Here is a 14,399-nt window from a genome sequence, read left to right on the forward strand (position 1 = left end):
AGAGGGAGTCAAGCTATAGCACCTGAGGGTAGAACAAGAAGCAATGGGTAAAAACTAATCAAGGAGAGATGCATCTTAGAACTAAGGAGAAATTTCCTGACAGTCAGAACAATTAATAAGTGGAACAACTTGCCTGCAGAAGTTGTGAATGATCCAACACTGGAAATTTTTAAGAAGATGTTGGATAACCATTTGTCTGAAGTGGTGTAGGGTTTCCTGCCTGGGCAGGGGGTTGGACTAGAAGACCTCCAAGGTCCCTTCCAACTCTTGTTGTTGTTGTTGTTGTTGTTGTTGTTGTTGTTGTTGTTGTTGTTGTTAAAAAGTCACAAAGGATGATCACATATTCTGGGACATTGCAACCATCATAAATATGAACCCGTTGCCAATCGTTTGAATTTTGATCATGTGACCATGGGGATGTTACAAAAACTGTCACAAGTCACTTTTTTCAGTGCTGTTGTAACTTCTAACAGTCACTAAATAAACTGTTGTATGTCGAGGACTACCTGTATTATTGCTTGGCACTTGCAGACAGAGTCTTGCTTGCTCTTGCCTGCTTTTCTCCATGTAGCTAGAATTAATATCTGTATATTCATATGATTTGCCACTGTTTTGAATCTTTTTTCCTAGGAAGAAAGAGCCACATAGAAATCCTCTTACTTCTCATAAATTCCCTTACTTCTCCCTTCCTTATCCACATGCTAATTGCATCACATTTAGGGATAAGCCTTCTTGCTGCTTCTAGAAAATAATTCAGTACCAAAATGGGAAGCCACAGTCAAAGTCATTAGCCTTGTAAAGGATTTCTATTGGTTGGGATTTTCCCATTCACCTGATCTGCTGTGGATTCCTTCCTTGATATTGCTACAGTATTAGTGCCCATCAATCTCATCTCTTATAACAGCCTCTCCCCACACATAGTTCTTTTCCAAAATTTGACTCCGGACCATTCAATTGGTTTTGTAATATTAAAAGAAATGTCAAATGAATATTCCTTCTTTCGTCCTGTCATTGTTAAGCTTAATGTAGCAATGGATAGGAAAGAAATCATGGCTAAAGGGCACTAGGAATTCAAGGTGAGGAAAAAGGCTCACCATTTTTCCTAGCATTGAAGTAGATTTCATTCCACTTGTTTTAAGGGAGCATATATTGGAGTCATTATTCAGAATCTCCTTTCTCTGTAGTTTAATAGGCACGTGTTTTTATCCTGTCGGTTGTATATGGTAAAATACAATAGATGTAGCAGTTCTGAAATTACAGTGTAGTTCTATTTACAGTGAAGCTAAGACAAAAATGAATCATGGTTATAATTTCTTTGGGTTCAAATAATTAAAAAAGTTAGACACAACCATATGGAAATATGTTATCCAATACATAGGAGAATTCCTCAGGGCATAAGGTAGGGTGGGCATATGATTTGAATGTCGTAGAAAATTGGGCTGATTTCCAGATTTAGATTATAGTAAATGGATAAGAATGTGGCTATGGATATTTATGAAAAGTTAGGATACTAGTTTCTTTAAATATGATATTTATATAATTGTTTTAATGCATTTTTGCTTTCTTGTGCAGAAAATTCCCAAGTTATATTTCACAGCTCAATTAGTAAAGGCAATTTATTTCAAAAAAGAGAACCATTTAATTTGTAAAAGCAGCTCCAGTTTAAACCATATCAATAAAGTTCTTGAAAGTTGTTAATTAGTAATAATGTTTTCTTGGGGCATTAGTCTACATTTAGATGAAGTGTATTCCAGAAGCAAAGACTTTTCTTTTATAATGCAATTATTTGAGTAGTTCTGAAGAGATCTTCAGTGGTGAAAGATCTTACTTAGAAAAAGATAGAGAAGTTATTTTAAAGAAGATGACCTCAAATAAAAGATAAAGTCAAAATTTAAGATTTTTTTTTGAAAATATAATGCTTTAAGTTAATTTTAGTAAGAATAAAATATGTTGATGTCTTACATTCTGCCATATGATAGCTGAACATAAAAATGAGCTCTCAGTGAAAAAAAAATTAACTTACTTTAGTTACAGTGTTCTAACTTGATTGTTAATTTCTTCAATAAAACAGTAGTTATTCCCTGAAAAATCAATGTTTTCTATTAGAGCTGCATGAATGTAATTGTGGAAACATATTTGTGGTGTTTAGCATATGAACATAATGCCTCTAATATTTGACTATTACATTTCAGGTGTAGAAAGCAGTGATCCACCAAACAGCAGCTCGAATATAGAGACCAGATTTTCCCATTCTGATCAGGACAGTACATCTGTTTCAGGTTCATCAGAGAGAGGTGATGAGCTCACATTATCAACTTCAAGAGAAGTCCAGAATGTTTTTAATATAACCCAAATATCCACTTCTAAGAATGATAACATCACTAGCTCATTCAATGTTGCTGATTCTTCTTATACAATGATACCAAAACACACCAGAGAAATGAATTCATCATCATCGTCTGGGAATAATGATTTCACTGAAGAAGCACTTGCATATTCTGAGGCTCCGTCAGAAACAACAGGTAAAAGAGAGGAATATCTTGTTATGCCAGATTTCAAAGTAATTTTTAAATTGGTTGATGTAAACCAGATTCCTGTGGAAAAAAGAACTAAAATAACAGCTTCTTTTCTAAGAATCCAATAATAAGGTTTGTTGTTATTAAACAATTTTAATAATGGGGACTTTGTTCAAAAGTAATTTATGAACAAAAATGCTTTGGCCTTTTTCTTACATTCTCTTTTCCAAATTTTACATTCTCTATTCTGATTGTTTTCTAGCATACGTTCAAGGCAATGTCAAAAGTTACAACAATTTTTCCTAATCTGTTAATCTCCAGATATTTTAGAACAATCATTTATCAGAATATCACAAGGATGTTTTCTGCCCTTACATTCAGGAAAAGTAGGACATGAAGGTCTTTAACGTGATGAAATCTAAAACTGAAACTATTATTAGCAAATTAATTAGTTTAATTATGATATGTTGTCTGTGTAAAGTAGCCAGATTTAATATGAAATACAATAGAGCTTTCAATAATTTGGTACACAGTAATACAGTAATTTGGTACACAGTAATACAGAAATGAAAATGAAATATTAATTTTCAATTTTAAACAGTCCATAGAGTTGTGTAGGATGTCACATCATCCCCATCATCACATGATCAATATTTGGATGTTGGCAATGTGTGTGTGTATGTGTGTATCAATTATACATACATACATACATACATACATACGTGTGTGTGTGTGTATATAAGTTTCATCATCTAAGTGGCATTTGATCACTGTTTGTGACCTTCCAAGGTGACTTCCAACAAACAAACTCAATGGGGGAAGCTGGATTCACTTAATGACCATTTGATTCACTTAACTGCCATGATTCATTTAACAACTATGGCAAAAAATGTTGTAAAATCAGACATGACTCAGTTAACAACTGTCTTGCTTAGCAATGGAAATTCTGGCCCCAATGGTGATTATAAGTCGAGGACCATCTGTACATCCAAATGAATCCAGTAGTGCTCCTTAACATTTATTTAATTTTTTTAAAGTTGTATTTGAATGGAGACTGACATGACAACTGTATTGAAAAGTGTAGTAATAATATAAATAAAAGTAGGCTACAACATAAACACACATAGAAAGGAGTAGTTTATTCCCTTGAATGCACTGGAACTTCTCAGCAAACAATGATTCTTATGCTATCATATACAGTATGTATTCCAGGAGTCTGAAGCTCTAATGCATGGGTGTCAAACTCACGGCATCACGTTGCCATTATGTGAAGTTTCGCAATATTGTTTCCCTTTGTGGAGTTGGGGTGGACGTGGCCTGTGCGTGACGCATCCGGCCTGCGGGCCGCCAGTTGGACACCCCTGCTCTAATGCATAGAGATACCTAATGATTGCCTCTTCTCTTGCAGATGCCAAAAGTAGGCCACATGCCTTCAGCAACTTCAATATCGAAAAGAAGGCCATTCAGACTGAGGGTATGTTCTCTTCTACTGTGATCCAAGATGAGACCTTTGGCTCTTTAACTACTCAGAGCAGATCCACAGACTCAACGGAATTGTCAAGGTTTGATTTGAAAAATGCTAGTTCTTCTATGGTAATCCAGACATTGTCTGCCACATTGCAAAGTAGAAAAGACAATTCCCCCTCTACTGAAACAGATTTCACAGAAACCCTAGAACAGTCTTCACATACGACTTCATCAAAAGCTTCAAGTTATTCATCTTCTGCAAAAGATTTTTCAAGTGAGTTTGTTTTTTTCATTCTTGTTACGGCCATGGTTATAAATACACCAGAGACCGGGTTGTTAATTCATTCCCTGTAGGCCTTCCAGATTGCTCTTTTCTTTTCTCTTCCTATTTACATTAAAAAAAAAAGTCTACTTTCACTGATGTATACTATTGCAGGCATGAAGCTTGCAGATGGTAAACCTTTTCTCTTAGGTCTCACGCTGTCAAAAATGTTCACATATGCTTTATTTATCATAGCAATTATACTCAGAGGTGGGTTTCACATAATTTTACCACGCAACAAAAATGTGAGTGCGCATGCGCACAGGGTCGCTTCGCTTGTGCGTGTACCTTCCTCGCATGCACGCAGCCTTCCGTGCATGCGCTTTGCTTGTGCATGCGGCTTGCACATATGCGTGCAGCTTAGAAAATGTGGCTAAATAGGACGGCATAGCACCAGGTCGCCACTACAGGTTCGCCCGAACCAGTGCAAACTGGTTGAATACCACCTCTGATTATATTGCCCATTGAAACTAAATGATAATTGTATTTATTTCACACAAATACAAGGGAAGTCTTGTATTTGTGTGTACTCTTATAAATATATGGAAAACAAGGTTGTGATGTAAAATGATGGATTTAGAAGCAGCACTTGCTGCTGGTTAAAGAAAAGGCCATTTTTCAGCTGGGCAAACATATGCTTTCCATGTGTACCTCTTGGAATATTCATTCATTGAAATGATTTAAGATGAAAATACGTAACACAGGTAGTCCTCGATTTACAAGCGGTCACTTAATGACTATTTGACGCTACAACAGACCCCAAAAAGGGGACTTAGGACCCAGATCTGAAGTTTTGATGGTTGGCCCTTCCTCACAGTCATGTGACTACACTTTTGGGCACTTGGAAACATGGCTACATTTACATTGGTTGGGTGCATCCCATAGTCACGTGACTGCATTGTATGATGGTTTTGGAATACAACAGCTTATGTAACAAGAATATAGGGATTATGCCTAGAAGTTTAATTCACAGCATGTCTCTCTGGACAGAGAATAATCATGCTGTGTTGGGTTAACTTCAAATTGCTGAGAGTCGGTTCTTTTATTATGTCCCTTAATGTGACTTGTAGTATTGGAACACATTGCACAAGTGGTGCTTATGAAATCTGAATTCTTAATCTTATTTAAGGCTCTACAGACCATTTTCAAACCATTAAGGGATCCGAGGTGGGAAGAAGATTTTCGATTGCTTCAACAGACAGCATCTATCTATCAACCACATTAGTACATGGGGCAGAAAGGACTTTACGATCCCTGCCGGATAACAGCACGTCTGAGGATGCAACAGATAGCAACACTTACAATTCCCTAACTTCCAAATCTTCGGGGGAAAGCTTGACTTTGTCTGCGGAGCCTGAAACAGAAACACATAATGCCTCCCTAAGTGAAGTGCAATCTATTGGGCCTTCAACTGAGCATTCCCTGGAATATTCCTCTGGCCTTCCTACAACTCCGTCACCAAATGATTCAGCAAGTAAGTTTGCTATATGGCCAAAGAACAAAGGAAAAATGTAGATTGTAATCAATACGGTTTGAATTGTGCATGTCCAACTTGCAAATGTGTGTATATGCACATACAACATATTGTATGTACATTCAGCATACTGGTATATAAATTGGCATGCATGTCTATTTCTACAGACATATCCAGTATGCAGAATAAAAATACCTACATTTATGATGAACTATATCATTTTTTTGGATTTAGTTTGGATTAGTTTGGATACGCAGGAGTAAATGTGTATGATCTAAAAGGCAACCACAATACATTCTGAGCCAATCAAATATAATTACTTATATTTGCAAGGCTACATTTCTAATTCACTTTGCTTAATATTATAAATAATTTGATTTCTGATACTGAACTATCTGCCATTTTAAACATACGTGTCCAAATTACTATTTCAGCTTTTGGAAGCACTGATAATTCAACTAGTGGGCCAAGAGTTTTGCATTTTCACACGATCAGCACTGGTAGTTCAGCCCCATTCAGTGAAGGTGAAGAGCAAACTACACAACCTACAATTAACACTACAGTGATGGAAGAGACTGAAAGTGTCTCATCATATATGGAAAATTTGGACAGTACAAGATCAAAACCTTCCTCATCCAAGACTTACTCTAGAATGACACATTTATCTATAAAAGATTTGGATATCTCTCCATCTTCAACTGAGGCTTTCCAAATTCTTAGTTCATCAACTGATTCTTCTTCCAAAAGTGAACTTTCAGGTTAGTTTTCTATTATATTCGTTAATATGTAAATGAATTGTGCTTTTCTTGGAGAATATTTTATTTGATGTCTCTGAAAGTGAATCAGTAAAGCGCTTGAATATATTTATGGTTCTTTTTTTTACTTTCAGATCAAGTAACATTAAATGTTCTCTGAATCTGACATATATTATTCCATTAGTAATTGATGGGCATAATAGGCACTGAGTTCCATATTGGTTATGTATCTAATATTTAATACTTCTTTATGTTCTAGTTTGTGAATCCTTATCTTGAATTCTCTATAGTAAAATAAAGATGGCCAACTTGCAAATGGCTTAAATTATAAACTATGTGTTTGTTTGTTTGGTTGGTTGGTTGGTTGATTGTAATGAAAAAAATGCAATTTTCCTGCATCATAAAGAATACATTTGTAGACTGGAGAGTTCATTCTAAAATAGTATATTATTTCCCTTGGCTTAGACTCCTTTAAGTAGCTCATGTAACCGGCAGAAAAGGGCCTTTTCTTTGTGGGGTAACCCATAGCTTTTTAGAACATGTTTTGTATGAATAAGTTTCCAAGATGAGATCCTGTTTTTTTCCTTAGGAAATGGGTCAAAGCAGATGAAAAATGCTGTCTGAGACTTTGACCCCAGCTAGTCCAAAAAATACAACTTGACTTTTCCATTGACTGATTGATTGTTTCCAGAATTTTCACATATAGTAGTATTCTGAAGGCAGACTGTTGTTGTTAATTGCGAAGTCATGTCCAACCCATCACAACCCCATGGACAACGTTCCTCCAGGCCTTCCTGTCCTCTACCATCCTCTGGAGTCCATTTAAGCTTTCATCTACTGCTTCAGTGACTCCATCCAGCCACTTCATTCTCTGACATCCCATTCTTCTTTTGCCCTCAATCTTTCCCAGGATTAGGCTCTTCTCCAGTGAGTCCTTCCTTCTCATTAGGTGACCAAAGTATTTGAGTTTCATCTTCAGGATCTGGCTGTTTAAAGAGCAGTCAGGGTTGATCTCCTCTAGGACTGACAAGTTTGATCGCCTTGCAGTCCAAGGGACTCGCAGCACCATAGTTCAAAGGCCTCAATTCTTTGGTGCTCAGCCTTTCTTATGGTCCAACTTTCACAGCCATACATTGCAACTGGGAACACCATAGCCTTGACTATACACACTTTTGTTGACAGGGTGATGTCTCTTCTTTTTAGTATGGAGTCTAGATTTGCCATAGCTTTCCTTCCCAGGAGCAATCCTTTTTTAATTTCTTGGCTGCAGTCCCCATTTGTGGTGATCTTGGAGCCCAGGAAAATAAAATCTGTCACTACCTCCATTTCTTCCCTATCTATTTGCCAGAAATTGAGAGGGCCGATGCCATGATTTTAGTTTTCTTAATGTTGAGTTACTTTGTAGCAAATACTCTACTGTTAGGTAGAGTCAAGCAGATGTTTAAACTGCATTTCTCATTTTTGTTCATCTATTGAGTCCCTCCCAAGGACCTGGGATAGGCAGATATTGTTTTTTGATGGTGTTAAAGGCACCGTCAAGCTGCCTTTTGCAATTGATCGGTGGTGATTTTGTCAATGCTGGTAGTTTGCAATTGGTGCTTCATTGTTTTGGGATTGCACCCAAGGCACCTATTACTATTGGTTATTATCTTTGCCTTCATTGATTACAGTTATTCTACTCCTATTTATACATTATTAGTCTTATTATTTAATTGTAATAGAGTTGGAACGCATTCACTTGAGTCCCAGAATGTATGACAGGATTCAGATGAACAATGTGCCATAGTAATTTGACATGGCAAAGCCATTGCAGAAAGACTGACGATGATCAGTGTGAATACCTTGACGTTTCAAATCCTGTTTAATGATAAAGTCTAGCCATGTCCTAGCTCATCCTTGCTATCGCATGTCCTCTAGTATAAAAGTGACTCCCAAAACATACACCTTCTGTCTGACCAGATCTCCCTACCTAAGAAGACAGTGAGACAAAAGACCTGCCAAAGAAATCACAAGAAAGCAGGCAGTGTAATAAGATCATCCATTCCTTGGTTTGGAATGCTCTGAACCAGTAAACCAGAAAGTAGAAGTTCCAGGATTGTGGAATTTATTTTGAAGTGTACCTTAGACCAGGGGTGTCAAACTCACAGCGTCATGGTGGCGTCATGTGACGTATCGGGACTTTTTTCCCCTTCGCTAAACTGGATGTGGGCATGGCCAGAGCATGACGTATCCAGCCCACGGGGCAGGAGTTTAACAGCCCTGCCTTAGACCATCATCTCTTTCATTTTTATTTTATGAATAGAAAGTTTATCTCAATAGTTAATCATGGTTTGTTTCTTTTTCAGACACTGGAACAGAATACCAACCAATGAGTGGGACTGACTTTGGGAAACAGACCTCTGTTTCTCATACTGATAGCACATACACCTTAACTACCTTTGCCAAGGGTGGAGAAAGGACATTGCTGTCTCTTCCAAACAACAGCACATCAGTTGACTCCTCAGGAAGTTCCACTTACTTTGCGGAAATATCCAGCGCTTCCGAGTCAGTTCAGTCTTTCTTTTCAAGTGAGGTGGATTTTTCTGAAAATTCAACAGAACCTTTGGCAGTTCATTCCCCGAAAACACCAGAGTATTCATCTACAGTGAGTGAACCACACACAACTCGGTATTACTTAGAATCAGAATCTGCATCCACTGACAGCTTGTCATTTTCATCTTCCTCTACAAGGCTGTCAGAGCAGGATTCTCTTCCACCAGTTCACCCATCCACTTTGTTTTCCTCAGCCAAGTCTTCTGTCCCATCCTCTTTTTCTACTTTCCCATTACCATTATCATCATCTCCACCCACTTCTCTAATGACATTTTCGTCCATGTTCTCATCCAAAAAACCATCCACATTGCCTTTCTTTCTTTCTATGTTGCCTTCACTTTCTTCAACACCTTCGTTGTTACAGCCTAATGAAAGTCTTGAAACAAGTGTTTCTATGACTGAGCCTGAAGGAACAACTGGAGCAGAACTACACACGACAGGAACTTCCCATGGCGAATACAACCACCCAACTACGCAAAATCCATTGGTGAACAACACTATTCTGATGGCAACTGGGACTTCTCTTCTGACTGAAATTACTGAACAGCCTGCCCATCGTTCTTCACAAAGAACAACTTCCCAAGAGGAAACAAAGGGACGGACACTTACTCTCCCAGGAATCAGTATTGAGAATGAACCCATTACAACTACCTCTTTACCCTATTTCCAGGAAATGACCACTACTTCTGAGCCAGCAAAAGCAACTACAGTTATACCATTGCATACAATCCCTCAAAAGGATACTTTCCCTTCATCAATAGTAACCATGGGCAAAAAAACTACAGAAATAACACCCACACCTGGAAGATTGCCTACTTCAGCATCAACTATGAATTATTTGTTCACTACAAAGCTTGAAAAAGTTCCGTTGCCCTTTCCTACTGAAATATCTTCTTCCCCTGGAATTCCCACAAAAATGGTGGAGAAGAGCAGTACAACTACTGTGAAAACCACAGTTCCCAGGACTGTTATTACCACTTCTCCCTTAACTTCTCAAAAAAACATTGTTCAGTCTTTTCCTGTTTCACTGATTCCTTCCAGACCAGCCACAATTGTGAATCTAGGAAGCTCAAAGATATCTCCAACTGTCTATGGAAAAGGTACTTTCGTTTGCAAATGTTGGAAACAACATTGGCCTGAAAAATGAATTTAGCTTGTGGTAGATAATTGCATGCTGGAATGGGAGCACTTTACATAGATTAAAAAAAGAATTTGAATTTCATGGAGATCAGAGTAAGACGTAAAGATACCATATAGAATTAAAAGTTATTTGAAAATGGGGAAGGAAAATCTTTAAGCTATGAAAAGGCTGGACAAAAAATAATATGTGTAGGTCAATTTCTTAAAAACAAATAGCAACAAATATGCGAAGAAACACTTAAACATATTGCTAAGTAATGGTGGAAATGTTTACTCTTTTCTATAATCACAAAGGCATATGCAATTTAATTAAGTGGAAGAAGGTGAAAAGAAATCTCAGAGTATGTTATCTACTATACGGCAGTGCAGTGGCACAGCAGTTAAGAAGCTGGGCTTGTTGGAAAGCCAACATTCCAGATTTGAGACCCAAGCGCAGCACGACAGGGTGAGCTCCCATCCTCGCCTCAACTCCTGCCAATTTAGCAGCTTGCAAATGCGAGTAGGTAAATAGGTACCACTACAGTGGGAAGGTAACAGCAGTCTGTGACATCATATTGGCCACATGACTTTGGAAACATCTTCGGACAACGCTGGCTCAGTGGTCTTGAAACGAAGATGAGCACTACCCCCTATAGTCAGCAACAACTAGCAGAGTAAAATCCACAGGGACACCTTTGTTTAATTATATATCATTCCTGAAAATAATTTTATTGCACAAGTGCTCAAGTCTCCTAATAAATGTTTGCAATAGGCATTCACAATTTACTCTCTTCTGTTTCAGATGTAGATGAATGCCTGCCTAATCCTTGTCCACCTATGTCCACATGCACTCATGTACAAGGTTCATTCCAATGCATTTGTTCCTTGGGCTATCAGATGGAAAAAGGAAAATGCAACTTGGGTAAGGGCCAAGGAGCAAAATAATAATAGCTAAAATATTGTCATTGTAAAAGATGTTTTTTTAACAAAAAATGTATTTAACCCTAACCCTAACTTCATTTTGCTGATTAGTGACCTTAATTTGACACTGTATATTCTATTACATTACCATATATATTAGACTTCTGATATTGTCAGTTTGCTTATATAATAGTCAGGAGAATTCTTGGCAGTACAGTTGACTTTGAACTTCAAAACTAAGCCTAACTTATGATCTTTAGGGAAGATTATTACATTCAAGTTACTGACAGGTATGGGATTCATGTCACTTCAGTGGCCATGTTTTCTTCTGCAACCTTAGCGACCTTAAGACTTGTGGACTTCAACTCCCAGAATTCCTCAGCCAACTATGCTGGTAGTTGAAGTCCACAAGCCCAAAGGTTGGAGAGCCCTGTTCTTCTGGGCAGCTGCAGCAAAACCACACTGAGAATCCTTGCCTTCACATCAATGTAATTTCAGACATAAAGCACCGAGAAAACATATGAAGCACGCCAACTGCCATTTTAAGGTTGCCAGAAGAGGAATGCCAAGTAGTTGCCTGCCAACCTGCAGTCAGAGCAGCAGCAGTTCCACCTCAGAGCCAGAATTTCCACATTGGCATGTACTGGCGTGTTATGTCATAAAAAATGTATATAAATAAATAGGAATATGAGACAGCAATGTGTCTTAAACACTGATTTGATGACTGGATGAACTGCCATTGTTAAAACATACACACCCAAACCCAATTCATGTGCTACCAGCTGCAGCACTGGACACTATTCATATGATTTAAACTAAGATCTTTTTTTAAGACTGACAACTTCAGGTTAAAATGCTCATTTGAGTCTCCCTACTCTTCTTCTCACTGCATCCTCTGTCATAGTTTTCTCCCATTTTCTCGGCTGAAATCAACGGACCTGAAAAGGCGAATGTGTGTGAAAACTCAAATAAAGCTCTTTAGGTTGTAACACAGGTGTTCTTTTCAAAAGGCAAGTTTTGTTTTTTTTCAAGAGGTGTCTGGACTTTCTGATTTTTCTTTGAAGACATTTCGCTTCTCATCCAAGAAGCTTCTTCAGCTTTGACTGGATGGTGGGGAATGGGAGGATTTATATTCCTTGCAGACAGCTGGTCATTTGCATTCTTTTAGGAGTATAAATCCTTCCATTCCCCACCATCCAGTTCAGAGCTAAAGAAGTTTCTTGGATGAGAAGCGAAATATATTCAAAGAAAAAACAGAAAGTCCAGTTGCCTCTTGGAATAAAGGCACCTTTGGGACAAGCATGACCTGGATGACTGAGAATCTCCACAGACACTTGTATTTTAACTCAGGGGTCTCCAACCTTGGCCATTTTAAGACTTGCAGAAGTCTTAAAATGTCTTAAAATGGCTAAGATTGGAGACCCCTGCTTTAACTCATCTCTCTTCTTGCTACGAATGAAAAACACAGAACTATCCCTATCAAGACAGCTTGAGAGTTTACAGTGATACACTCCCTTGGGGATAAGAGCCTTCTGAGTCAACCTAAGCTCTGTAATAGGTTGGGAATGCAAATGATCATGGCCACAGACTACGGACTTTGATTCTTTGTGATTCTAGACCTCTCCATGTATTTATAGCAAAATCATTCTATCTCAAAACCCTTTTATCTCTACAATTTTTAGCCAAGTTCTTTTTTTAGCTTCCCTTCATTCCCTACCTCATAGATTATCAACTTTCTCTCCCCCCCACCCCCCACCCACAATGCCGATAGTCTGTTCAACCTTAGTTATTTGGCCTCTCTAGCAACCTTCCCCGACTGAAGCACCCTCCCAGAATTTTAATTCCTAGAATTTGGGGGAATTTGGGCAATTGAAATCCACATCCTTGTAGGTCACCCAAGTTGCATCAGGATGCTCTTGCCTTAATGTCCTTCCATCAGCCCCTGGAATATTCCAAAAAAATTCCATAGTAGTGGCTTTTTTTTCTTGTGGCTGTGAAAAGTATCATTTTTTGCTGTTGGGAAAGCAGCTTGGAATTTTGCAAGGGGGAAAAATACCATTAGAAGGGAAAAGTAGTAGCTGCCAGGAGTACCTAATGAGCCATAAGGCAGGTTAGAAGTCAAAATAATAAGGATGATACCTACTCTTGGTTGTATCCTTCTATAGATGATTTCGATGTCTTTGCATCTTTTGTACAAATGCAGCTTAGCCCATAAAGTCAAAGCCCTGACTTACATATCAAAAGTCATGTTTCTACCTTATTTTGCAAAGAAAAGGCATAAGAGTGAATATGTCTGTATGCATGAGAGAAAGAGGGGTGGGGAATCTAGTCTTTGTATTAGCTAACAAGGTGTCTTCTCATCCACAGTAAGGACATTTGTTGGTCACTTTCCACTAACTTTTAACACAACCGGAGAGACATATGCAGAACTTCATCAAATTGAAGGAGTTATCATAAACCTGGTGAGTGTAACAATTCTCCTTTAAATATTTTTTTTTTCATAATGGCATCTTGTGAGGCCCCTTTTGGAAATTTTAATAAAATCTCCTGATGCTCTCAGTCTTCAGACAGAAAGGGAAGAAATGGGCAAGCTATAAGAGGGCAACTATAGGCCATTGGCAAGTGGGTGGCTGTATTGTATCCTGGGTAAGTCCTGGGTTCAAGGCATAATTGCCGAACTTAGAATTCTTGGTTGAACTTATTTTCCCCTTGCTTTCAGCTGAACGAATCCCTTTCAACATTTCCTGGTTATTATACTTCAACTGTTAAAGCCTCAAGGTAAGGAGCATATCACAATGAAAGAGCTGGGGTATAATTTTATATCTTCCTCCCTTCCTTCTTGATATGGCTGATGTGTGGGTGTGGGTGTGTGCCTGTGTTTCCCCCCAAAATAAGACTGTGTCTTATATTACTTTTGGCTCCAAAAGACTCATTAGGGCTTATTTTCCTGTTAGGTCTTATTTTCGGGAAAATATGGTACTAAATGCGTCTGGCTGATAATCTTAATTGGTGCTTATTTTGGGGGTAGGCCTTATATTATGAGCATCCTGAAAAATCATGCTAGAGCTTATTTCCCAGTTGGGTCTTATCTTCAGGGAAATATGGTATATATAATATATATGTGATACACACATATATATATACACACACATTCCATATTTATATATACACACATGTATTCCATATATATATATATATATATATATATATATATATATATATATATATATATA

General features: G+C 37.9%; 1 protein-coding gene across 5 annotated transcripts in view; it reads left to right on the plus strand.

Annotated features, from left to right (window-relative positions):
- The window catches only part of LOC131204156 (mucin-2-like), an 87,042-nt gene that overhangs the window by 55,007 nt on the left and 17,636 nt on the right, over window positions 1-14,399 (plus strand). For all 5 annotated transcript variants that reach the window (XR_009156547.1, XM_058195090.1, XM_058195076.1 and 2 more), the window contains 8 exons: window positions 2,193-2,522; window positions 3,925-4,257; window positions 5,435-5,779; window positions 6,214-6,537; window positions 8,880-10,226; window positions 11,048-11,167; window positions 13,534-13,628; window positions 13,886-13,944. Coding sequence is in view for 4 of the 5 variants with exons in the window: in XM_058195090.1 (XP_058051073.1) it covers window positions 2,193-2,522; window positions 3,925-4,257; window positions 5,435-5,779; window positions 6,214-6,537; window positions 8,880-10,226; window positions 11,048-11,167; window positions 13,534-13,628; window positions 13,886-13,944 (2,953 nt within the window). In the remaining variant the exon portion in view is untranslated. The remainder of the gene's footprint in view (window positions 1-2,192; window positions 2,523-3,924; window positions 4,258-5,434; window positions 5,780-6,213; window positions 6,538-8,879; window positions 10,227-11,047; window positions 11,168-13,533; window positions 13,629-13,885; window positions 13,945-14,399) is intronic.

The sequence above is a fragment of the Ahaetulla prasina genome, chromosome 1 (assembly GCF_028640845.1).
Source record: "Ahaetulla prasina isolate Xishuangbanna chromosome 1, ASM2864084v1, whole genome shotgun sequence".
NCBI lineage: Eukaryota > Metazoa > Chordata > Lepidosauria > Squamata > Colubridae > Ahaetulla > Ahaetulla prasina.